This window comes from Actinia tenebrosa, unplaced genomic scaffold, assembly GCF_029948245.1.
Source record: "Actinia tenebrosa isolate PJP-AT-01 unplaced genomic scaffold, QUT_ActTen_1.0 PGA_scaffold13__45_contigs__length_12533684, whole genome shotgun sequence".
Lineage (NCBI taxonomy): Eukaryota > Metazoa > Cnidaria > Anthozoa > Actiniaria > Actiniidae > Actinia > Actinia tenebrosa.
Genome location: NW_028292573.1, coordinates 241,941 through 268,774, shown reverse-complemented (window position 1 = coordinate 268,774; position 26,834 = coordinate 241,941). Strand labels below are relative to the sequence as shown.

Sequence of the window (26,834 nt, the reverse complement as noted above, 5' to 3'; positions counted from 1 at the left end):
AATAGTACTAGATGATAAGATTCTGAAAATTTCAGAAAAATCGTACCTGGGGATGAGGAGAAAAAAGCCAAAAAACTAAAAATAGCACTGTTTGATTTTCGGCCGTAATGGGCTAAACATTTCAAAATCTTAAAATAAAATACACTGTTAGAATTTAGGATAATCCAAGCACATTATATGAAAAATACAATTAAATTGACGCAATAGTTTTGCGAAGGGAGCGAGAATAAAATTGTCCAAAAGTCGCTTTGAATTAGTTTGGTTCCATCTTAAAATGCCTTTAAAGTCTAAAAAATTGTTGCCATGGAGTAGGGGGGGGGGGGGGGGGGGGCTGGAGGCACATAAACTCATTGCAACACATTGTCGTGCAGCATTAAATTCTATATGAAGGTATCAGGATTCTTCTCTTTATCTCTACTAGTTTTGAACTTAAATTTAACTCCTCGATTGTGGGTCTTGAAAACAGGCATTGGTAAATTACATGTAAGCAGTAATAAACACTATATGATTATAATGAACAAACATCGCATCACACTCATGAAGCGCTTGAATAAAAACTAAAGTTTCTGGAGATGAAATCGAGCCGTACATCGTCCCTGCGATCACAGACATTGTGCTAAAAATAATAGCGGCACTAAGAGGTATATTTATCTCTGCATTCAACGATTACAATGAATAAAACAACTACCATAATAGTAATGGACAGGTGGATAGTTTTTCTGTTATTTGTTCTTTCCTCTTTAAACTCACGTGTTTGTGTTTCCAACACGGTGTCATTGAAATTATTTGTGCTGTCTTAAACAACACTCGTCAATTCATGTATTTCGTCTAATTGTGCAGTTTCACAGAGTAATGTTGTCTGTATTACCACAGTTTATGGAATTTGAATTTTTGTCATTAATACACTTGGTATATTTGGTTTTTAAGTTCTGATATTGCTCATTTGATTCTGATTTGATTTGATTTGATTTGATTTTGCTTTGAGTGAACAACTCATTTCGAAAACGCTCGACATCTTTTAGTGTGAGGCTACCACGAACGCCTTGTGCCTTTGTATCTGAATTGAGCGTAGATGTAAGCACTAAATTAATGTTTTCGATGGCACTCCTAACATCGTTCTCAAATGCGAAGACAGAATAAGACAAATGCCTTGACGCATGCTGACAGACACGTCATTTGAGCCATTCGGAATGATCGAGTCGAAAGCCAAAGTTATGAGCATGCGCATTTTGACTGGAAATGCAGTTTGTGGACCGCAGAAAGAAATTAGCATGCGCATTTTTACCGAAAGTTTAATTTGTGGACAATAGAAATTCCGTCCAATTTATACCTGGGGCATTCCACAGGAATGACTTGGTTTGCTTGCTTTAACAAACAAATACTAGTAAACATATAATCAAACATGATGGAATAAAAAACGTCGATGACCATATAAGCTAGTCGAAACGTAGGCGAAGTAATGCCGCTGAGCATACGGAAATGAATACTCCAAAAATCATCCATCGGCCGCCTAGAACACAGGAAATCCGTCCAGATTAGTGTCGCAATAAAGCAACAAGAATATAGAGCAAACTGGTCATTTAAAGAGTATGAAATATAATCTGAAACAAGAAGTGGGTCTTATCATAATAAAACATATATAGACTTAAGGTAGAATATAAACTTACTTTCATTTAATTCAAGAAAAAGTACAAAATGATCACGATAATACTTCATTCACAGTTCCGTTCAGTGACCACGATAAATGGTTCCAAGCCGAGGTCGGAGTTGCCGCACACGATAAACTATAGTTTTGTTATGCGCGGAAACTGTAACCTCGACTTGGAACTACTCATTCGTGATCAATGACCGAAATTGTAAAATGGAGTATTGTTCGTTCTTGAATGGTGATTATTTGTTTCTTGCATGTGGCATTATTTGTTCCCCTACGTAAATTACTCACTCTCAAAGAGAACTCCCAAAACCTTTACTACGACAGGGCATTGTGTTTTTCTTTATTTTGTTTCTGCAATTTCTGTAGGTCGTTTGATTCTTCCTTTGATTTTTGTTATTTGTCTTTTCTTTTTATTCTTATAGTTGTTATTCTAGTTCTGTAAATGAAATTAAAAACATCTTTAAAAAAAGTTGGGGCTCGCTTTGTGGGCCAAAACTATGGCTTTAAAGTGCTTATAAGCCTTTGCACAATATTTTCAGAATTGATTCTTTAGATAGTGGATAGTTGATTGTGAAAGTACTTCGTCATTTGAATGTCGGGTCTTTAAGATACGAGGATTTATATTCCCAATATGTTAATGACTATGACGTAACATAAGGGATCATTTAATATACAGCACTGCACTCGTTCTGGAATACAGTATTTTAAAAGCATCACCCTTTTACTCGTGACTCACGTAAAGGTTCTTACAAATTTGTTTTCAAAAAATGTCCAGCGTTCAATATAAAAAGTTGCCACAAAATAACTCGAATCCCTTATGTTACGTCATAGTCATTAACATATTGGAAATATAAACCTTCGTATCTCAAAAACCCGACATTCAAATGACGAAATATTTTCACAATCAAATATTCACTATTTAAAGAATCAATTCTGAAAATATTGTGTAAAGGCTTATAAGCACTTTAACTTTCAATTGGGTTCCGTTTTATTAAGCCTTTCTCAAACTCATTAATAATTCATGAGGTCAATGACCAATGGCGACTTTGCATTGTAGTCACGTGCACACACCTTGATACTTGATCAAAACACTGTTCACTTTTATAGTCAGTAGATTCAAGAACAAATGAATTATGATGAGACTGAGAAGCAAGTTCAAAAACTCGTGGTTCGTGTTTGATCAGGGAATACGGCCTCGTGCTTTCATCTGTTTCTCGGTGTTTGGATGCCCTGATCAAGCACTAGCACTCGTTTTTGATCTGTTACTTCATCAAAAAGTGAGAAAATGCTTACTACCCAATCACAACACTGGAATAAATTTGGACTGGCTCGCCTCCATACAGCCCCTTAAAGTTAAGAGTTTTTTATTCCATAGATTTACAAAGACTACGTAGACGACCCCAGAAACACTGACAACGCCTGGATGGAAACACTAGCCATGAATTTTCACGACGAAACTGGAAAAGCGTTCGACAAATTTAAGCTCAAAGCAGGAGATGACGCTGGGGCTGTGGCTTGGATCGAAGTCTCTGGAAACGTAGACCTCTATGCTAATCACCAGGATATGATTCGTAAGGTTGCCGAACTGCATCATGCCTACTTTTGAGTAAGAAAGTTGGTGTTATTCCAATAATTAAAGCCGCTGTTAAATGCGACGATTTCTCATTGAAGTACAAGTTCCGTTACAGCTCAGTTGTCTCGCGCAAAAAAATTGTTGCATGGTGAAAGTTGAAGGTGGATCCACTTCATCTCCAACACTTAAAAAGATGAAGAAATAAGTTAGTTAAGTTGCGTAACAATAGTTTTCGCGAGACAAGAGCTGCTGTGAGAAAACGCTGCAAATAACAGCACCTTAAACAATCCAATTGTTGTAATTTGAAAGAAAAAATGCAAATGCTGTCTTACTCAGACTGCATAAATTTGAATGTTCGATTGACATAGGCAATACGATTTACGAATATTGTGATACGGCACGGCTACGTTTGATGTTTACTATGAATTTCTTGGGCTTGGATTCTTAATTTGGTCGTATTGCCACAACTTTAATACACAAAATAACACACATATTTACAAAATGTAACACTTATATACATTCTATGGTTCAAATACTTTGTGTTTTTTTTTTTTCACTTTCAACTAAATGTTATTATGAATCGCATTTCTTAATTTATCAAACTTTGTTAGGTGGATTTGCTTTCTATTATATTTGACAGCAATATATATTCAATCGATTCATAGTATTGAACGTATGCTTTGAATCCACTGAATACAGGATCTAACTTGCTTTAAGTTTTGTTCTATATACAAAGGATTTGAACAAGGGCAGTACAAAATTAATTAAAATCAAAACATGAGCAGGGTCCTATTACTAGTGAAGCCAAATTTGAAGTAGGTAGTATAATATTATACTTTTACCATAGTGAAATGTCGTCATAAAGTTTATACGAAATTTCACATGTTACAAAAATATGTTTCCACATGCTTATGACAAAAGGAGCATAAACAGAGAATAATACATGGTCGCGCGGAGATATGGAAATTATCTTCGAGTGTTCAATTTGATATCTCACGATTGAGCGCAGTGAACGAGTGAGATATCAAATTTGAACACGAAAAGATAACTTCCATATCTCCAAGCGGCCATGTATTTTTCTGTTTATTATATAAACCATAGCACTGTATTTTTTTCAAAACGATTGATTTTATTGTAGAAAACATCCCAAATACAAAGTTCAATTCGACTAACCCAAATCAAGTTCATATTCCTCACCGTTTTTCTTTCTGACTGATAGCAAAAATCTGGACAAATACGAGTCGAGTTCTTAAGGGGAAATCTCTTCAAACGGTCGAGTCTCCTCAGTTGTGAGAAATAACTGAATGATCGACAGGTCGTTCTTTGTCTTTTTTTGGTGTTTGCATTTTCCTCCTCGATAAAATCTATGACGTCTTGTAAATCATGTGACAAACCTTTCAGCCATGTTATTGAACTTAATTTTCGATAATTTTAACAAAATTATCGACCGTTGTGATTTTCCCGCGCCTTTGGGAGCAATGACGTCACAGAATACTGAAAACTGATTGGTTATGATTTTACATGTGAAAGTTATCGTATTTTCACGTGTTGAAATACGAAATTTCTCAGTTGTAGAAATCTTTGTAAACAACTATAGTTTATATAATAAAGGGTCTTCTTTGAGGTTAAACTTAACTAAGTCCTTATTTACAGGTATAAACAGTTTGTCAAAATCCTATATTGAAACCACCTAAGTTTTATATCTATAGTAGTTGCGTAAACTGTCGCAAATACTTTTTTCCAATCGAAACACAGGTAGCCCAAGCTTGGTTTCTGTGGTGTCCTGTTATAAGGAAATGTATGGGGATTCATCAAAAATTTCAATAAAATCATCAAAACGTGATATAAAGCCTCGACATTTTACCCTATCATTGAGAAATAGCACTTCTTTCGCTCTGCGTGGTTATTTTTTGAATTTAGCCCGTTTTAAGGATTTTTTCCCCTACTGGTGGGGCTACCTGTGATCGAAACAGTCTCTATCATGCAAAATTAATTGCCACCTACGTCTAGCCGTAGGAGGTTCAATTTCTTACTTATAATACTTTAATATATTTGCCAAGTTTTTACTTTATCTAAGTCGATAAACAGTTCTAAAACTTTAATTTTTCTAGTAAGAGTAAGAGCCCCAATTGGACAGTGAATATTTCTTTGCAATGTTTTAATCCAAGGCGTTGGTAAAGCCTTTATAATCCCCATCCAAGTTAACCAATCCTTGTTTGAAAGACCCTTTTCCACCACATCCTCCCACCTAAAACCAGTATTTGGTTTCCAATGTCATTCACATGTCTAATATTACAATTCAGCCAACGCTTCAAACACTTTACATCACAAGTAAACTTTATAAAAATGTTATTCCACAGTGATTGTTTCAGGATGCTTTCCACATTATTATCGTCTATCTTTGTATAATTTAATTCAGCCCAGGCCCTAAGGGCTTTAGAATAAAACTTTCCAAAACTTGTAAGTTCCATCCATTAACCTTTTAACCCATTTAACCATGCTTGCCTTAATCATGCTTCCAAAGTCTAACAGTTTCAGTCCTCCGTCATCGTGTGCTCCTATCAAGGTGTTATATTTTATCTTAGGTTTTTTTCCATTCCATGTGAAGTTTACAGTTTCATCTTTCACTTTCTTAATAAATGCTTCACCGGCTCCTATCTTGGTGCATACATATAAAAGCTTTGAAAGACCTAAAGAATTAACCACCTGGATTTTCCCAAAAGGAGTCAATGATCTGCCTTTCCAGATAGTTAAAATAGTTTTGAAGTGTTCAAATATTCTTTCATAATTATTTATATTATAATACGCTCTGTTGTGAGAAAAATAAATTTTTATTCCCACTTCATGTAAAATTAATCCATTTAAGATCGCGATGTTCCGAGTTAGCAAGATCATTATTCTTTGGACCAAGCCATCCTATTTCAGACTTGGTCCAACGAATAATGATCTTGTTAACTCGGAACATCTGAAAAACTTGGAAAATTGACAACTTAAGAGAGTTAATGTGACTCGATGGGGTTTCTTGGTGCCCTACCTTTCAACTTCAAATCGCAAATACGCGGACGCAAACAATTCATCGGGAAAAAACCTTTTAGAGGTTTTAATTGAAAGATGAAATTTTCAATTGAGCGTGCTTTTTCTTTAATAGGAATTAATACAAAACTGCTTTTAAGTGTTGGTGCGTTTGCTTTATTACTCATTTTCTCCATTTTTGTGTCTACTGCAACCAAGTTTACAGGAAAGTACTTCATATCCGTATGTCAAAATATTATTCAAATGACAAAAAATAGTCAACATGAAGTTTATCCCGTGTAAGTAAGTAATGTCAAACCATAGTTAACTATGGTCAAACCTCGGCCTCAAATCGCGCTGAAGCGTTGCCAGGAGGCTGAACAAAGTAAAAGCAACCACTGCAGCAAGTTTTGAGGCAAATTGTTGAGTGAAACATTTTATTTTCATGACCTTAATCATAACTCCCATACATTCCCTTATAAACCATACACAGGAACCTTGTTTGGGCTGCCTGTGGAGTGAGGCTTCTGCAAGAGTTACATTTTAAGGTGGCTGCCTACTTTTGAACGTTCGAATTGAGCCCACGATGAGCGCGCGCTCAAAAACCGCTGAAAAATCTACAAGATTTTATTGAAGAACCATACGCGTTTTGAGCTTCAACAGGGCAAAACCCTCAAATTTTGCACGGGACTCTATATTTTTTGATAGCTCATTCGAAAAAACTCCTAAAAATCTAAGTTATATCAACATTTTAGGAAAAGTTTAAATCAGGAACGCGTGAAAAAATAGATTTTTGTTCGACTTTATGAGATTTTTTAAGAGCACCGAAACTACAAAATATGACAAATCAATGTATCTCTCTGTCTTTTTGTCGAAAATATCCATGTATTATTGTAGAATGATTGACTAGCCTTCATTCATGCAATCATATAGTCTGCAAATAACTATTATCTTATTCATCTTAATTTTTTTCTAATCACTTCCGGTGGCGCAATTTCTACTCCAAAAGCTCGTGCGTAGGCTTCCATTAAATGCTGATTATCTCGAAAACGAGCTCGGGACACCCTATTTTTCTTTCCAGATTTGGAATCAGCATTAAATTTCAATTCGGAAAATCGAAGTTTTAAAAAAAGCTTAAATCAATTTCCAAAAGTAGGCAGTCACCTTAAACAAACTGTTTTGAAAGTACGTGGGTCGTAACAGTTGTAACTGTCCAGTGACGTTACGTAGTAACTTAACATGGCGCGTTTAAATGAATTGAGTTTGTCCATATTCAGGTTTAGTTCATCAGCGAGAGCGTTCCATATTCTATTTGTCCTGATGAGATAGGACTTCTGGTACGTAGAGGTCTTGCACTGACGTACTGCGTACTTGACCTGAGGATGGCCGAGTAGGCCGAAAGCTCGGAACATATGTATTAAACCTATGGTTGATAAGAAAAATTATCATGAATCGAAACCATCTTATTACCTATACTAATTTCCTTATGGTATCTGATGCTGATCTTATGTATTATATACTTATTTCAATAAAGTTAGTCTCCAAAAACCTGGAAAGCTGAGATCACTGAGGATCATGGGAAACAATTTATTTCAAACATGTAAAGCTTTATGATACAAACTGCAGCTCGAGGATAGTGAGGATGCTCAGGAGTGGCGAGACTACAACTGGTAAAAGATGTGCAAGTCCATCAACAGTTAACAAGCAGTTGAAGCATGTAAAACGAATCTACCCATAATCCTTGTCGGCCTCAGCTTTATTGCTTTTCAGGTGACTAACTTTATTGAAATAAGTATATAAACTATAGTTGTTTACATAGAGATTACTTCATGGTTAGTGAGCGCGTACGGTTTTTATTCACGAGTTGTGAAGAATCAAACGAACGAGCGAGTCTTCGAGCGAGTGAATAAAAACGAGTGAATAAAATCCGTACAAGCGAACTAACCATGATGTGATTTATTTATTTTATAAGTACTGAGATATTACAAGTAAAGATTTTTTGAACTTGGAGTTGAGAGAAAAATTTATTGAACCTCAAACAATTGGTTAACTGAAATAGAAATGTCTCTCTAATAGTGTGATAAACTTGTAAACATAAGTATACTTAGATCAGATTTATGTACTTGTTCAATATTAAAGTGAAAACCAATCAAAAAATAACCTAATGACTAATACACGAAAAATAAACTAGCTATAAGTCAATCATGCTAAAATATGGGATAACTAGACTTGCAAAAGCACTGAAAACGAGTAGTACACACGTAAGAGTCCTAACTAGTCCGAGTCAGAATCACTCAGCACTTTTATTCTTTTGTATCTTTTCAGTGCCGTGAGACTTTCAACCGCTTGAGATAATGTTGGCGACTGATTAAGACTGTTAATCTTAATGCTAAACTGACCGCCATGAATAACGGCACCAGAAAACAGCGACAATGCTTGTTGGCCATGTCTACTGTCAACAGAGCTTGTGGCAGAATTAAACGTTGTCAAACTATTGTTTTGTTGATTGTCTACGACATTACATGAACTACTTTCTTTACTTACTGTTCTTGTAGTGAGGCCACAAAGTGTACGAGACATTTCAATTTGCTGTTTTTCAGACATAATAGCGTAATTATTTACGCTTTGTAAATTTTTGTGGCCTGAAAGTTGAATGATGTCTGTCGGCGGAATGTTTTTCTTCGTCAAAGTTTGCATCATAGTCTTTCGTCCACTGTGGTTTGCCAAATTTAGTTGAGTAGTCGAAATACCAGCTTTTTCTGCCATTGTCTTCATTAGTCCATTCAACTTATTTACCCCGACTGCATTTTTCTTGAACCACGGTTTTCCTGTACCTTGTTTGGAGCAGTTGTTTATCGCTAGATAAAACGGCGCGTCGTCTTCATTCATCTCAACCGGCCTTTTTTCAGCATAAAATTCATAGGCAGCAACAGGATCTTTGTCGCTTCCAGGAACTGCATACATTCTTGGAGAAATTTTTGTATATTATCCATACGAAACTTATTCCCTTCCTATGCCCTCGTGCTCTATTGACACTCGCTCACATTCCTTTATACTTACGAACGACAACCCATCCCCTTGTCCCCTTGCTTGAGTCCGAATACCTGTGTATTTCATAGTATTCTCGGATTAAATTCTGAGATTCTATGCATTAAAATTGGTCGTGGGTCGTGGGTCGTGGGTACAAAGTCGTGGGTCGTGGGTACGAAGTCGTGGGTCGTGGGTACAAAGTCGTGGGTTCCATTTTTTTTTCCAAATTTCCAAATTTATCATTTCTTCACTATACTTCTAAAAGATGTGATGTTTGTTTTATAGTTCAATTAACATAATTGCTATAAATTAACGTTGTTGTTGAAATTGTAAGTAATTTAGGTTAGGGTTTAGTTGTAGCGGATAAGTATGGAGGAAGTGAGCAAGAAGAAGAAGGTGGAAAAAGGAGAAAGGAACAATGATAATAAATAAATGAATGAATAATAAATAAATAAATAATTTATAAATAAATAAAATAAGTTATGTGGAAGGCCAGAGTGGATGCCTCATACCTCATTAATAACAATACATAGGGTAGAATATTATACTATGTCTCCACCAACTTCATATAGGTGGCAGTCAATGATAGAAAAAGAGGATATCGATTGGAATAATTCATATACTCTAGTGTACGAAACCACAATAGACACTTATTTGCGAAGCTTTCAATATAAGTCACTAATGAACTATATATATATATATGAACAACGATCTCTTTCAATTTAAACTGAAAGGATCCGTTACGTTCATTATGTGTATAGGAATACGAGACCATGGAGCACCTATTTGTCAAATGTAGGATATCGTCAAAAATTTATGATGAAATAAGTAACGTGCTAAAAAAATGTTATATAAATCTGCCTGATTTAAGAGGGCGTCTCTGTAACAGCGTGCCACTCGATCTGGGCTCGAAAAATAGATTTCTTTTATATTCCTACCATCGAAAGTACTATCTATCCTCACTACAAAATTGCAGTTAGAATTGTTCTAAATTCTTTTTTCCACCCGCTATGCGAATTTTTGTCCATCGACCCCAAATCAGTGAAAGACGCCGATTTTCGAGGTCGGCCGAGGGCTACTTTCAAAGTCTGTTTTCTCGGGTTTCTCTGCACATAAAAGCTAATTTTTCTATCCAGAACTTTAGTCTAGTGTAACTTCTGCATAAAAACAGTAATAGTTTTTTTTGGAATGCTCGAATTCTGAAAAATAATCCTAACTGATCGAGATTACTGAAAGCGTGACGTGGAAAGCTAAGATTATGAGACCTCGAATATTGCAAATTTCTCATTTGTGGCACCTAACCCAGCCCTAAAATATCATTCAACCTTGAGATAAGAAGCTATTTTATAGATGTGTGCAATAAAATTTGCGGCACATTGCGTTTCTACGAAATAGCTAAGTTTTAAATTGTTCTATTTTCAGTTATTTCCTTGCGTGACACGACAGGCCGTTGGGTCTGTGACGGCTACTTCTTTGCTCATTATCCTCAATACCATTACCTAAAATATAATATGATGAATTAAACCTTAACTTTACAATATTTGTTCCAATATAAAAGAATTCAATGATCTACGGCTTCATTTAATAGTGTTTTTATAAGCTGTTTTGAAATTTCACCGCACAGTATTTTTTTTATTTCGAGCTCCGCGGGAGGTCAATCGTTATTTGTTTATTTAATTATAGTAAATTTAGTAAAGAAATACTCGCTTAGTAATATGTCGAAACATCCTAAATAGATCCAAAACTGAGAACTGTTCTTGTTTGTAGAGCTGAATATTTATAGTTTTTTAAGTTGTAGGTAATATATCATTGATATCTTTGTCATTAGTCATTTAACATTCTCAACGTTTATTTCCTTTATAAGTTATCCATCATCTTTTATTGTAAAAAGGTATTTCGTCCTTCCGATATTTTCGAACTCCATATACTATCATTTTTTCGAAAAAATACTTTGCAGTCTTGACTGTTCTTCGGCTGAGACGACGACTTTTGCAATAATATAATAAAGACTTAATTTCAACAGGGTAGCCCTTTCAGCAACTAGGCTGATATCCATAGGGGCCCTGCATATAAAACAATAAACTAATTACAAACTATAAAAATATATACTTCACTATATACAAACTAATTCTATGATAAAATCTGAAAAAATCCTAACTAATATTTATATAAAATTTAAATTTAAGAATAACATGTACCTAGAAAAAAAAACTATATATGTTATATGTCTAAAAAAAAAAACGAAACTCTTAAGCTAAGTAATACTTTTTTAGGCGACTCTCAAAAATACTTAAAGATGAAATATCCTTAATATCTCTAGGTAGTGTATTCAACATAAGAGATCCTGAATATTTAAACGTTTTCTTACCTAAGCTTAATTTAGGTAAAGGTAAGTGCAGGTCATTTTTTCTTCTAGTATTATAGCAACAGGTGCAAACAAACGTATGAATTCATTTATAACTACAGAACGAGTGATTGTGAAAATTATGATCATATAGGGGCGGCGGTTCGGAAGTGGAGGTTGCGGGTACTGGCTCCTCCAATTTAATAATTTTGAAGATATAGAGCTACTCTGTAAATTGCTCATTTTTCTTAGAGAAACATTCAGCTTTCACTCTACCCGAGTAAGTTCAACTACTTTGAAGCCAAGCTATTATGGTTGCGTCTAAAGCATTCTTTCAAAATCTGTGATGGTTGATATTCCTGAAATCTTTGGTAGATTGTTCTTATTGATGTTTTAATTGGACGGCCTTTTCTTTTATTGTTGTTTTGCTGTATTATTATTATCAGTGTCAGTGTCAGTGTCAGTGTCAGTGTCAGTGTCAGTGTCAGTGTCAGTGTCAGTGTCAGTGTCAGTGTCAGTGTCAGTGTCAGTGTCAGTGTCAGTGTCAGTGTCATTATCATCGATCATCAAAAGAACATTTGCGCCTGGTCAATCTAAAACTCTCTAATATTCAGCTTCCGCCATTGAAGGCAGAGATCTTGTTTCTTTGATGTAGTAGTCGCATAGATCGTACGTGTCATAATGCACTAGTCAAATGAAACCCCCGCGGCTAGCCGGGCACTGAACGGGGGCGTGACGCGTTTTTGATGTGCTTTTAAGAGCATGATTGCACCCGGGGTTCGGGGATTTAACGAATGGTTTTCTCAGCGGGGAATCGAGCGGGGATTTTAACGCTCGTTTGAATATGTAATAGCCTGGAAACAAGAGGTCGGCCATCTTGAAAAATACCAAAGAAGGCGTTGTGATTCCAAGCACAGGCAGCCCGTAGCCAAATGCATAGCAGTATGTTCTACACAAAACACATGCTCAAACAAACTTATAGTAGTTTCTACCTATACACTTTTGCACTGAACTCCACTGATCGGAACCTTTCTTGAAATTGTAGCCTTATAGGTTCTTATTATCCTTCTTTCGCGGGGGTTGGGGGGTGGGGGTTTCAATTGACTAGTGCATAATGGGGTGTTGCAGGCCAATGCTATCCTCAATTTCTTGTAACAGATTTACGTTCTGACTCTCGTATTACATCCTGAATGTCTTCCTCGTCCACCAAAGATCGTACATTTTGTTGAGGACTGGTCACGGAAATATCTCGTACTGTGAATTTTTTCCGCGAAGTGGAAAGACGCGAAAACAATCCTGCAATCTGGGTCTTCGATAGCCCGATTCTACTCTTTCAAAGCGCCTTTCATTGTTATCATTTCTCGCGCACCGCATTTCCGCGGCAACTTGTTCAGGGTCTGCTTTTCAACCAGTCCTCTCACCCAGGTCAAACTTCACTGTCAAATACGACCGCACATTTTCTGTAGAGCAGCTCCGGATCTTGGTTTTAGAGCCCAGCCCATGCTAAGTGTTGAAGATGTCTCTTGAACAAGTGATATACTGTATAAGAAGCTTCGTCTGGTTCTCGGCGGAGCCCATCGTATAGTTTCATTTCTCTCTGATAATTTAGCTCTTAGATATATATTCGTATTTGTAATTATGGTTATTTGTATTATATTAAAGATGTATATTAAAAAATATATATTATGCATTGTTATTTTGTTTTATTTTATTTTATTTTTTTGCAAGAGTCTTCAATTTAGACGTCCTAGTCTAACTCACTAGTATTCAGTACAAAGACATATAGATTCAGTATTCCAAGTACTACTAATATAAGTATAGAGTTGATCAATAACGCTGCTAACGCGGGCGAGTACATCCTTCACTCACAATGATATAAATAATATGTTACCTTCAACTAAAAAAAACTATAAATATTCAGCTCTACAAACAAGAACACTTCTCATTTTTGGATCTCTTTAGTATGTTTCGAGATAAAGCGAGGATTTCTTTACTACAATTAAATAAACAAATAGCGATTGACCTCCCGACCTCGAGATTTTCAAATAAAAAAAAATTACTGTGCGGTGAAATTTCAAAACAGCTTATAAAAACACTATTAAATGAAGCCGTAGATCATTGAATTCTTTTATATTGGAACAAATATTGTAAAGTTAAGGTTTAATTCATCATATTATATTTTAGGTAATGGTATTGAGGATAATGAGCAAAGAAGTAGCCGTCACAGACCCAACGGCCTGTCGTGTCACGCAAGGAAATAACTGAAAATAGAACAATTTAAAACTTAGCTATTTCGTAGAAACGCAATGTGCCGCAAATTTTATTGCACACATCTATAAAATAGCTTCTTATCTCAAGGTTGAATGATATTTTAGGGCTGGGTTAGGTGCCACAAATGAGAAATTTGCAATATTCGAGGTCTCATAATCTTAGCTTTCCACGTCACGCTTTCAGTAATCTCGATCAGTTAGGATTATTTTTCAGAATTCGAGCATTCCAAAAAAAACTATTACTGTTTTTATGCAGAAGTTACACTAGACTAAAGTTCTGGATAGAAAAATTAGCTTTTATGTGCAGAGAAACCCGAGAAAACAGACTTTGAAAGTAGCCCTCGGCCGACCTCGAAAATCGGCGTCTTTCACTGATTTGGGGTCGATGGACAAAAATTCGCATAGCGGGTGGAAAAAAGAATTTAGAACAATTCTAACTGCAATTTTGTAGTGAGGATAGATAGTACTTTCGATGGTAGGAATATAAAAGAAATCTATTTTTCGAGCCCAGATCGAGTGGCACGCTGTTACAGAGACGCCCTCTTAAACCTTGAAACAATAATAGTTGGATATGGCTCCAGTGAGAACCAAATCCTACTTAACTTTATACTTCTGATTTTCAAGATTTAAATTTATTTGAAAACCAGAGCAAATCCACTAAGCACTAGTGTTAATGGTTATTTTAGTTTTGCTAAAATATTATGAACTTATTAAATATAAAATAGCAGTTAAAAATAAAAAATTACCATTCCATCTGACAAAATTTGAAAATTAGTGACAAGATTATAATATAAATTAGAAGTACAATACATTAGTTACTTTTCGGAATGTTGTACCACAGGGGGCCCAATTTAGGTTAAAGTGAATGGTGAAAATAAAAGCGGAAAAACTAAATCATTATTTTTTAATTCGAGGAGAACTTTGTTAGAGGATTTTTCAAGAATAAAATTATACCCTGTGGGGGGCTGGTGCTGGGTCATGTACACGTTACAAAAATCCTGTGTGGGAGAGTAGTAAGGTCGAAATTCGTTCTCGCCCGAGTCCTATAATATTTTCAATTTCATAGAAATAGGCACCGTCCTTAAGCTAAAAATATTATCTTCCAAATCGAAAAATCAATTGTAGTGAAGTAGGGCGTATGTCGTACCTTTTAACGATAACTATTTCTAAATTCTTCGAGAGATTTAAATATACTCGTCAAAACGCTGGAGTAATTTTAGAGTACTTTGAGGCTCAGTAAAGATCCTACAACTGGCTACTTTTATTTGCCAAATATGTCTTTATTAAATGCTAAAGCAACACCCTAGTATCAGTAAAATGTGGTAGAAGTGTCATTTCTAAAAGATTCACATAGAGTGACCACAGTAAATCCGTGAAACACTAATTACTAAATCGTACAAAATAGTGCTAGTTAAACAATAGAAAACAATGGAATTTGCATGAAATTGTGCTATTTAGTATAACTAAAGTTTCACGGATTTACTGTGGTCACTCTAAACCAGTTAATGCAAAAAGAAACAATAAGCGTGCAAAGGCACTTGGGATACTAGCGAATCCTCCTCTGACGGTAGGTTTTAACTTGTTAGGTTTTATATAGGAAAATCATCAGTATGTTTTCGGGCGGTTTTTAATAAATTTGAACGAATGGGTTTTCAAAGAGTTCAAAACTGCGACTACCACTTTTAATAATATACATTAAAAAATTGAAAAGGAAAATGGTGTATTTTGCTGAAGAGCAAAAATCTTAAGAAAAAACTATGAGCGCGCTCTCGATCACGTTATGCGCCAGAAGCGAGCTCTCTTCTACCAAAATTTTTTAATTCTCAAAACAAAACAAAATCATTAACTTTTGTTGCATTTTCTCCATCATAATTGCTCATTTACCATAAAACTATAAGGTTTTGATTGTAACTAATGTTAAATACAGCAGAATTAAGGAACGTTTTATTTGAAAACAGTTTTTGAAAACTTACAATTTGCACTGCATTTCCTTTTTTCTGCACAGAATTTCCTTTTTTCTGCACTGTGTTTAGCTCTTACAATCAGAACCGAGAACTTTATTCATGTATAATATTAAGAAGATAATAAAATGCTATTAGGTATGCGATATCAGCAGTGGGTCCAGAATATTTAGGTCCCATTTTTCTAATTTCTTAATTTTCTTTTTCTATTTTAGGAATGTGAAACCGGTTTCTAACCTAATGAACTCTAATTGACAAGGGACACAAAGAATATAGTAACTACATTAAATATATCACAGCAGACAAAGTATACAGCTATTTCAAAAAAGGTTGAATACTGCATACTAAATAGTGCACTTCAACACCGAAGTGATTCCAAGACCGAAGTGCATTGTGGGTCATAATGACATTGCCTAAAGTAGAATGAATAATTATTCATTGGTTTTTTAGTGTATTCCATCTGAAACAATATACTAACTACAATTAGAGAGTTAATTTCTGTATATTTCCTTTTTATTTCAAATTGAAGAGACCCATAGTATTCAACCTTGTTAGTGAAATAGCTGTAAGTGGGAAATATACTGCAACATTAAAACCGTGCATGTGTTTATGATATGTCAGAACACTGAAATGGCTTTCCATTGTTTTCATACAACTGTTCGTCCAATGATAATTCTTGGTTACATTTGAAACAAAATTCTTACACCTCTACTAATACTTACAACTTTTTCACTTTCCACACTCATATGATATCTGCTTTATTGCTTGAGGGACAAGTGGTACATGGAAAAATCAGGGTCTTTTGTTACTTCCTTTTCAATCTCTAGAAAACTTGGGAGTTCAAGATTTTCTGTGGACTTGGTGGTGTACGTTTCCAGAAGGATAAGCCCTTTACATCTAGAAAATGTTATTGAATACTTAGTCATACAAAAAGAGAAAAAAGAGAATGAATGAATAAATAAACGAGATCAAAATTGATGGATAGGTGAAGGGGGTATGTATGAATAAGTGAATGCATGGGTGAATGGGCCTTACTCATGCGGCAATTATGTTGACTTGAACAATAGGTTTTTCCATGCGGAGCGTCGCATTCATATTTGATAATCAATTTATGCAGGTTAAACAAAGTTTTTCCTCATCGTTTGTTGCTGCCCTACATGCCAGCAAGCATAATGGGTATGGGTAGTAAGTAAAAAGGCTTTTATTCTCATGAGAATAGACATGGCTGCCGCGGCAGTAACATGGCGTACGATCCCCGCCAAAACTCGTGCCTTGAATTTGACATTCAAGTTTCAAATTCAACATACAAATTTTACACTCGACATTCAAGTTTCGAATTTTACGCTCAAGTTTTGAACTTCAGCATTCAAGTTTTATATTCTACATTCATGTTTTAAATTCAATATGCAAGTTTTATATTCTACATTCATGTTTTAAATTCGACATGCAAGTTTATATGGCATTCGAGAATGTATAACTCTTCTTTTGTATCTTACAAGTCGGATGCCGCAATTTTCAACTCCAAGCTGTGGACTGAACTACCTGAACCGGTACCCTATATATGACTGATCTCCAAGTTTGGTATTCGACACACGCTGGGTACATTTTTCAATTCACCGCATCATATTTCGAACTCGACCTCTTACATTTTCAACTCGACTTTTATATTTTCGTTTACGCTTCAGTGATCTTGAGAGGGGAAGCCTTTGAGGGAGGGGGAGGAGAAGGGGAGGAGGTTTTTGCTTGAGATAGGAAGCCGCTGACATTCTACTAACCACAGGCGCAAGCATGGCGGCAGAGTTTCTTCATATGATGCGGGAAATGAGAATAAATTCCTCCAAAGCTTGAAATCTGAATCTCGCTTTGAATTCTAATGAAAAGTGCTTTTTTTCGATGCATCCGGCTCGACCCACGAGTCTTTTGAAAAATTCTAAATATGTTGACGATTGTTCATAAGCATTCCTGTTCACTTCAATACATCAGCAAAAAGAGGTTTAACTCATTAAAATTTTAGTTCAGGCGTTAATTGTATATTTTTACATCAACTTGCATCTTTCCTTGATTCATTAAATATAAATATTCCCAAGAGAAAAGTATGTGCGAGTATGCGCATGCTCAGTGGGTCCACAGTGCTAGGAATATGTATCCCACATGTTTAATCAGCATTTCATTTCCTCATATAAATAACCAATGTAGTCTATATTGTATAAGAGCTTCGTACTTGTTAGTGTCGTGTAACGTTCTTAATCAGATGACGTAGGACGACCGATAAACGTTTAATTATCGATCTGCTAACATCTTAGTGAGCGAGTTAGCGAGTGAGTGACACATTTGCATATTCGGACCCCTCACAATAACTCGTTTCTACGCTTCGCGTACCCACGAGTTAAAAAGGCATCAAAAGAAGACCTCAAGAACTCAACATGAGCTTGAGAAGAAATCAATTGTACTTCAAACTTCCTTTAGACTTCAAGATATTCCAAACCATGCAAGATGAAAAATACTACAGCCTTCCGTTTGTTTTCCTACCTTTTATTGGGGAAAAAACCTCAAAATTTCTCCAGAAATGAATAAGAAGCTTTGAAAAATGACGGCTCGCTGAACATGGAAATTTTTTCGTCACTTTTTAACATTTTGACTGTTTGAAGCAGGCCGCCATATGCACAATGGCTGAAGTCATGAAGACTGCACACTTTCGACTCAATTAAAAAAGGTACTGCCCAATCTCCTGTCCACAAATGCATTCAAATTCAAGTGTGGATGAAATATTACTGAAATATGGAAGTACTTCAAGAGCGGTTATTAGATATTGCTATATTATGGCATTAACATTGTCTGTAATTTAGAAAAAATTGTGCAGTTTATTCTGTTTCTATTAATTTAGAAATTTTTATCCGCCACTAACTCTAGTCCCGTAAAACTTTCCTAATAGTATAAATAACCACGATCACCAGGGTCTACCGCGAATAGCATGTGTGTTACTTTGTGACATGAGTGTATTAGACATAATTCGTTTTAAGGCTTTCTTTACTCTCCCGGTTGGCCTTACACGCAATATTGCCACCATGCTACGTCTTTCAAGGCCGACTACGCATTGCCTTGTTCTGAATAATAACCATGCGATTAGAGCCTTTGAAGATTTAGTACATCGAATCAGAATAGTATGCGCACTAGCAATAACACGTTCACCACTCGGCAACTGCTCGGCAAGACAATCGGCGAAAATGTGATTTTTAGCAAAACTCTCATATTTGAGTTTTACAACGACAATTAGTAAAAAACATTTTTTCAATGAGTTTTTAAGATTTGATGTTGATTTTTCGTAAGGCTCATCCGCAATACTTGGATATACGTATATGAAAACTTCGAGGTAATTCATTCAATGAGAATGTTTCTACAGCGCGATTTCTTATATGCTTAAAATTTTGGATCGAATTTTCAAGCGGCGTCATAACTTTTTCTGCCCAAGACTTTCCATCTAAATTTATGCACAGGCCGCAATAGTACTAGATGATAAGATTCTGAAAATGTCAGAATAGCACTGTTTTATTTTCGGCCGTAATAGGCTAAACACTTTTAAAATCTTAAAATAAAATACATTGTTAGAATCTAGGATAATCCAAGCACTTTATATGAAAAATCCAGTTAAATTGACGCACTAGTTTTGCAAAGGGAGCGAGAATAAAATTGTCCAAAATTCGCTCTGAATTAGTTTGGTTCCACCTTAAAGTTCTAGTCTTACGAAAATTACACCATCCCTGGAAATTGTACCATATAAAACTAGATATGTAATATAGCTTACTCGGTCCAAATTCTTTTTCGATACGCGACTGGGAAGATGTTGTATTTAGCCGGTAAAGTTTGGCCGTTTGAGTCCGCCATTAAGCGATTGCGTTCCTGGCAACGTTTAGTGATTCGAAGGAAGTGCCGTCATACGCGCCACCCTTCAAAATTCGCGGCTTTTCACAATGTGTAATTGCAACCAAATTTCGACTATTTTTGATTTAAAAACAAGCCTTAAACCAAGTCATGCCTTCTTACAGAGAATAAGTATACACTAGTTTCAATAAAGCTAGTCACCTGAAAAGCTATAAAGCTGAGGCCGACAAGGAATATGGGTAGATTCATTTTACACGTTCAACCACTTGATAACTGTTCATGGACTTGCGAATCTCTTACCGGTTACAATCTCAACTCTTCTGAGCATCATCGAGCTAAAGTTTGTATTAAAAAAGCTTTGTATATATATGGTTTTTTGATATGAAAAGTTTCCCGTGATGCTCAGTGATCTCAGCTTTCTAGGTTTTTGGTGACTAACTTTATTGAAATAAGTGTATACGGCTTTGTGCTCATTAATAGACCTCCTCGGCTCGGACGTAATGTTGTCCCATTTCAGACCACGTGTCATTCACTTGAGAATGAGAGTCTTTGTTTAAGTTGTATCCATATTCATGTGTCTTCTCATGTGCAACCGAGCGCAACCGTTAAGGAAAGAATAACACGTGGTCTGAAATGGGACAACATTACGTCCGAGCCAAGGAGGTCCATTATGTAGTGAGAATAGCCAAAGTGAAGTTATAAGGAAGCTTTCTGAACACCTGTATAGGTTTCAAATGTTTTGTACGAGTTTGCGTAATTCATTAAATATAAACTTGTAAGTGGGAGAAATCTTGACAATAACGATATCGATAGTAACTTCGTTTATTTCCAAGATCTCAATAGCCAGGAAAGCAAATTTCACTTAAATTTACAAGAGAACTTGGAGCTCTGTACGTCACAACAGTTAGATGAAAAGAGCAAATCGTAAGAATTTAGTTTCCGCCGTGCTCCTGTGTTACAACTTGTTTTCTGTCAATTTTAGCGAACCAAAACCGGGTAGTTGAATTATGTTCGCCAACCGGTTGGCTCAATTGGTTGATCGTCGGACTTTCGTGCGGAAGGTAGTGGTTCGAGGCCGGACCAACACTCAGGGTCTTAAAATAACTGAGGAGAAAGTTCTGCCTTTGTAATACTCTCCAAGAGAATATGAACTAGTTCATTTTCTCTTGACTCTACAGAATTTAATCATTACTCCAACCAATATCGGAGGGACGTAAAAGAAACACTGAGGACGTAAAGAAAACTTGGCAGTGACTATCCTCAGTGCCTACACCTCATACTAACCATCTCTTATGTTTGTATACTGACTATCCTCAGTGCCTACACCTCATACTAACCATCTCTTATGTTTGTATACTGACTATCCTCAGTGCCTACACCTCATACTAACCATCTCTTATGTTCGTAAATTGCATAAAACGCAATCTGACATTTCACAACTCAACGTAAAGCGTCTTTGATCATATCTAAACAGAAAGGCCGCTATGAAGATCATATTCTTTATCAACGTTCGAAAATTTAGCGAGCGCTACAGAAATACACGCCATTATCAAGAGGAAACGCAAATGAAAATCCTGAAAGAGAAATAAGTCGACCTCTCACGACTTGGGCGCTTGCTTTTTTCCCACTTTCTTCCCTCGTAACTCTGAGTCTCAGAGTTACAAGGTAAGATTGCAGCAAGTATGACAATGTTAAGCAAAGTGTCAGATATGTCATTCACCTGGCATGATATGGCTCTCGGTAGACGTCTAACTGGTAATACTGGTTTTTCCATAAAAAACACCTTCGCTTCTTGTACACAGACTGCCTGTTTTCATCCCTCTGTGCCAGCAATAACTGTTATAAACAACACATGCAAATAAGCAAAAAGGCGTGGTACAGTCTTTGCATTTTGTGAAAATTATGGTTCATCAAGATGATATGAATCAGAGATAAGGGAAGCTTGGGTGGTCCCATATCGGTAAAAGTCCTTGCCTCTAACCAAGGCAATCTGACTTCAATTTCTGAACTCCGTGTCTTATGCATGTAAGTTAGATTTGCTTGTTTGTTCTCTTTCTTTCTGTTGTTCTTAGCCGGATCACAGGTGATCAGAGTTTGTTAGGTCTCTCCCTTGATTTGAGGGTTTCCCGGGGTTCTCCACTTTTCCTTACTTTGCTATTAGCAAGCTAAATTCCAATTCGATCTGTAAGTTAGCTGTGCCCTGAAATCAGGTTTTTCCTGGTTTTAATAAAATTTGAATTAATTACTTTTATTACTCAGGCTTCCAAAGGAACGCCCGAGGTATAAATTGGGCTTCGTTTTTTTTCCATCAGTCACAAATCGCCCTCGAAGCGGTAAAGCGCTGCGCGAAATCAAAGTATGCGTATGCGTAGAATCAGCTATGAGCACACACTTTTCGCGGTAGACCCACAATAAAAGATGTAGAGCGTTTTCGTAACGGGTCGGTCCGCGAATTTCATGAGATAACCATTACGAATGAACCTTTTATCGTGAATGATCGTGAACCTTTTATCGTGAACCATGAACGTACATATAACAAAGATCAAATGAACTATCTGATCTTGAGTCAAATAAGCATCATCGTGTACATAGACATGACCGTGAACCCAGTAGAATTCCAGTACGAACTCTGAAACGTCTGATAAACAAGAGCAGAAAGCTAAAGGCGTTTGTCTACAAAAGTTTTTGTCGAAGTATACCGAAATCCTCCAAGCTGCATTGTTATGTGAAGGTCAGAAAACTTAAAAAGAATGAATATAAGCTTAATACAAAGAAAATAAGCTTTAATAAAGTCACAGAACATGAAAAGAAGCTTTTTAGCTGTTCTAGAGGAGGGTTTATCAAGGGACAATACAGTGCAGTTAAAATATAGAGCTATTCGGTTGAAGCGTTGAAGCACTCACTGTAGCTGCTTATGAAGTAGCTCTCTTTTTTAGCCGTAGGCCTAACTAAATCCAATTTGGTCTGGCTCAAAAGACTCATAATCACTTAGGAATAGCATCAAAAAATAGGGATAGCATTAGAATTTACCTCATAATCTCTCCTATCCAAACTTCTTCTCACTTCAACGACCTGATCATCAATCTTTGGTCTCCTTGTTGTATGCATGTAGGTATAACGTCCTGCAAGATTAATGACCAGAATATTAAAGCTATTTGTATTTGAGCGCGAACAGCGAAACTTCCCGATTTCGTTCCAGCTTCAAAACGTTGCTATTAAAACTGGCCAAAGAATCCCACGGGAGATGATTTGGTTGGCCAAATGATACGCAAGAGTATATGTCAAGTAATCTGCAATTAACGCATTGTTGGTTGCCCAAACCGGCGAGATAAAGAGTATCGAAACTGGTAACTGGAAAAGTATTGAGGAAAAAGAATAGAAAGAAGTTTTAAAGAGCGGGCTATTTTCTTTCCCCTTGCACCCTCCCCTTTTTTACCCAGTCTCACTTTGGCCTTTGTCTCCCTGGATCTATTTCGATTCTAACGGCATAATATTACGTTATTATCAGTTACGTTTGAGACCAACCCACCGGGAAAAAAATGATCTGTCAAAACAGAGCTAAATTAGCCAATCAACGACACGGCTTAAAAACCGCTGATTGGCTAATGTAAATGTCAACTGAGGGTGGCCGCTATCTAAGTATAAGGATCTAGAGATCGAAGTGAGAAAAATGTGGAGAATGGAAACGATAACTATACCCATCGTTATTGGGGCACTAGGCCTTGTAAATCGGTGTCTAGATAGGAATGTCAAGTAACTACAGGAAACATAGAAATCGCCGAACTGCAAAAAATCGCACTATTTGGAACTGCACATATCATTCGAACAACGACGATGAGGAGGAGGAGGAGGAGGAGGAGGAGGATGGTGATGATGATGATGATAATAATAATAATAACGTAAATGCAACAAAGCCTAGGCTCGTTCCACTTGTTATTGTAAATTGAAATGACAGAGAGAAAAAAAGATGCCATGATAGATCAACTAAGATCTGCTGACTGAAACTGCATCTCTAGAATCAAATGTTTAGAATCAGATCATTGCTGTCGGCATCAGACCTTTTTTACGAGTCAGAAAGTTGGCCAAGTCCTAAAAGTCAAGGAAGTTAAACCCGCCATAGTCAACAAACCGGCAATGTGTTGTTTACAGTTCAAGTGTGATCTGTGTGATGCAGATTATGTCGGATACAGTGCCCGACACTTACATCAACGCATTGACGAACATAAATATTCTGCTATTGGAAAGCCTCTGACTTCAAACAGCGTAAACAAAACCATCAATATCACGTCACCAAGCCCAACACAAACAATGAAAGATTTTGTATATGGCGCCTTATTATGGTCAAAATTAACTAACGACTTACAACAATGACTTGTTAAACGAATTGCAAAAGTTAATTTCTTGTCTCTCGATCGACTTGCAAAAGTTACTTTCTTGCTGCTTTTATATTCGCATTTAGGGAGTTTTCACACAGGGCTAACCTCCAAACTTCCTTTAGGAGTGCTTATTTCATTTGTTTTATTTTGCTGCGGGTCGGTTTTTGTTTTCCGTCTTACTACGATTTTATTGTATGTAACTGATTATTTGCGTCCTGAATAAACTACTATTTGTATCGTTTCAGGTATCAACTTTAAAATCAAAAGATATATCTGCTCAAAATACGAAGCAACCATTCGCATCGATTTTTGCCACGACTGTTAATATGGTTGCCCCCAAAACAGCATCGTTTACCATGATGATTGATGAGTCAATGTTCCTCTAAAGACCATGGACATATTGAATAGGGTTCGCAGATTACTTGCTCTCTATCACCAATCACAATCAAACTGAAAAGCTGGTGGTCAAAGAAATATGAGCGTTCTGAAGCACAGGAAACACTCTCGCGTCCGCCATCTTGTGTTTCGTAGTTTTGACGCATTTTTATAGGGTATCCCAATCAACACAATTTTATTAGCGTGCTATTCTGCACATGAAAATCTTTCACGCGCAGAAAGGCAATTTTTGACAGATCTGTAATTTGCGGTTCGTACTCAAATGCAAAGATATCCGCGATTGGCTAATTTTTCTGTTTTCACAGCTCAACATCCTTCCCGTTGGATCGTCTCAAACATTAAATGAATTCAACTCATGCTTGATCGGTCATGTGGTGTCGTGATTTTCCATATTCTAAACTGCTTTACAAATGATTTTATAAAGCTTTACTACAGTTTAGTAAGTTTAGTATGTTATTGGTTTGCAGTCCTCTTTGGTAGGGAACGGTATTCAACGCGTGCTTTCTAGTGTCAGTGGCGAGACTCGAACTTTGTTTGATCGATCGTATCGCGATCGTGTCACGGTCAGTGCCCAAAACTCATTAAAAACTGCTTTACAAATGTTTTTATAATGCATTACTACAGTGTAAGAAGGTTTTTTATGTTATTGGTTTGCATTTCCCTTTGGTAGCAAATGGACTTCAAATGGTAGCGAAAGTACCATGATTGGTAGCGAAAGTGCAAGGTAGCAAAAGTGCATGGTAGCAAAAGTGCATGGTAGCAAAACTGCATGGTAGCAAAAGTGCATGGTAGCAAAACTGCATGGTAGCAAAACTGCATGGTAGCAAAACTGCATGGTAGCAAAACTGCATGGTAGCAAAAGTGCATGGTAGCAAATGTGCATGGTAGCAAAAGTGCATGGTAGCAAAAGGGCCGGATACCGTTTGTTCTACTTACCATTTTGTCCTCTTCGCCTTAGTCTGGCTTGTGTTCCAATTTCTAAATCAGTTACAGTAAGGTAGTCATGGACGACATCAAAGTCTTGGAATGGTGGGAAAAGCTACAAGACAAATACAAACAGTATAGTGAGATTGATAGCTGAAGCAATAATGCCACACCTAAGACAATAGCATCTCCTTTCTATTTCTGGATTCCCCTACATCGGGTTAAATGAGCTGTTGCACCTTGCAATGTCCCTCGAAACATGTCTCAAGATATTTTACTCAATGATATACTCGTCATGAAATGTTTAAATCTTTTGCTACATTGATTGCCGGCTCAATAGAGTAGTACAATGTACAACAGACAAAAACGTTGTGGACAATTAAAATATTTTAACTTTTTGTTTGTTTTGTTTTTTTTTTGGCTTGAACAAAATCTAAAACATTCACAAAAAATTCAAATTAAAAAGATTGTGTTGCAAGCACAAGAGGAATTTCACATTGCAGCAGTGCTGCAATAAAATTGCAAGACAAATTGCAAGGAACATTATCTAGGCACAAGGCTCTTTTCCAGTTGCAATACCTTTTCATCTGGCAAACATTTAACGAGAAATTTCCTTTTTATACTGTTTGGAGCAAAACGATCTCCAACTTCAATGCCGATCTTTGTACACACAGCCTAAAACAAAACAAATAACTATTACATTCCGATGTTATTTCAGTTACAAGCACTTTAAAAAGACATTATACTTACTCTTATTGCTTTAAGAACTTTGGCGTCAAATTCTATTGTATTATCAATGACATCAAAGTAGGGATGTCCAACCCAAGCCTGGTGAAAAAAGAAAATTAAACAAAATATATATAACTTTGTATTGAAGTTTTCAAACATAATTTCATTACATAAGGAATAATTAGATGGCATGCACTGAATATAATTCATCCATTTTACAGCATTAGAAAGTGAACATCTTTATGCTAATATAATGCACCTGTTGCCATTATACAGATTATAGTAGTTTTCATCCAGACAAACCCACTATCATCGCCACATGTGGGTGAAATTGCTTGTTGGATGTCTGCTAAGCTCCTGTCGGTGCTTGGAAAGTTTTTTCCAGGGTCTACAGTTTTCCTCCTACAGGAAACAATTTCACTGTATCTTATAGTCACGCGCCCCTGACTTGGAAAACTTAAAGCAATAACATGGTACACTCTTTAGACATGATCAATATTTAAATGTAAATAAATCGCTAATACCTGTTGGGTTTTAGTGTCCAAATCCCTGGCTAATTCAAGACCCTCACTCCTTGCTAAATTGTTGGCCTTTGAATAAAATGCTTCAGCACCACAGGCAGATGACAACTAAAACAGCACAAAACAATTAATAAAATCGAGACACGATCACTAAAAAGATGCATC

The 26,834-nt window shown here is 36.3% G+C and overlaps 2 protein-coding genes across 6 annotated transcripts in view; one reads left to right on the top strand and one right to left on the bottom strand.

The window, feature by feature from the left end:
- LOC116291026 (ADP-ribose pyrophosphatase) overlaps positions 1-8,733 on the top strand; it is a 28,127-nt gene extending 19,394 nt beyond the window's left edge. The window contains exons 7-8 of one of the 2 annotated variants that reach the window (XM_089029114.1): positions 3,030-3,260; positions 8,565-8,733. In XM_089029114.1, the coding sequence (XP_088885240.1) occupies positions 3,030-3,260 (231 nt within the window). In that variant the 3' untranslated portion in view covers positions 8,565-8,733. Of the gene's footprint in view, positions 1-3,029; positions 5,330-8,564 lie in introns of those variants that run through there. The other variant, XM_089029115.1, reaches the window with a different exon arrangement.
- LOC116291025 (TRPL translocation defect protein 14) overlaps positions 6,394-26,834 on the bottom strand; it is a 35,448-nt gene continuing 15,007 nt past the window's right edge. For 2 of the 4 annotated variants that reach the window (XM_089029110.1, XM_089029113.1), the window contains 7 exons: positions 26,673-26,777; positions 26,170-26,247; positions 25,999-26,094; positions 25,432-25,534; positions 22,754-22,845; positions 21,444-21,559; positions 14,773-16,741 (listed from right to left, as the gene is read on the bottom strand). In XM_089029110.1, the coding sequence (XP_088885236.1) occupies positions 16,603-16,741; positions 21,444-21,559; positions 22,754-22,845; positions 25,432-25,534; positions 25,999-26,094; positions 26,170-26,247; positions 26,673-26,777 (729 nt within the window). In that variant the 3' untranslated portion in view covers positions 14,773-16,602. Of the gene's footprint in view, positions 9,344-14,772; positions 16,742-21,443; positions 21,560-22,753; positions 22,846-25,431; positions 25,535-25,998; positions 26,095-26,169; positions 26,248-26,672; positions 26,778-26,834 lie in introns of those variants that run through there. The other 2 variants (XM_089029111.1, XM_089029112.1) reach the window with 2 other exon arrangements.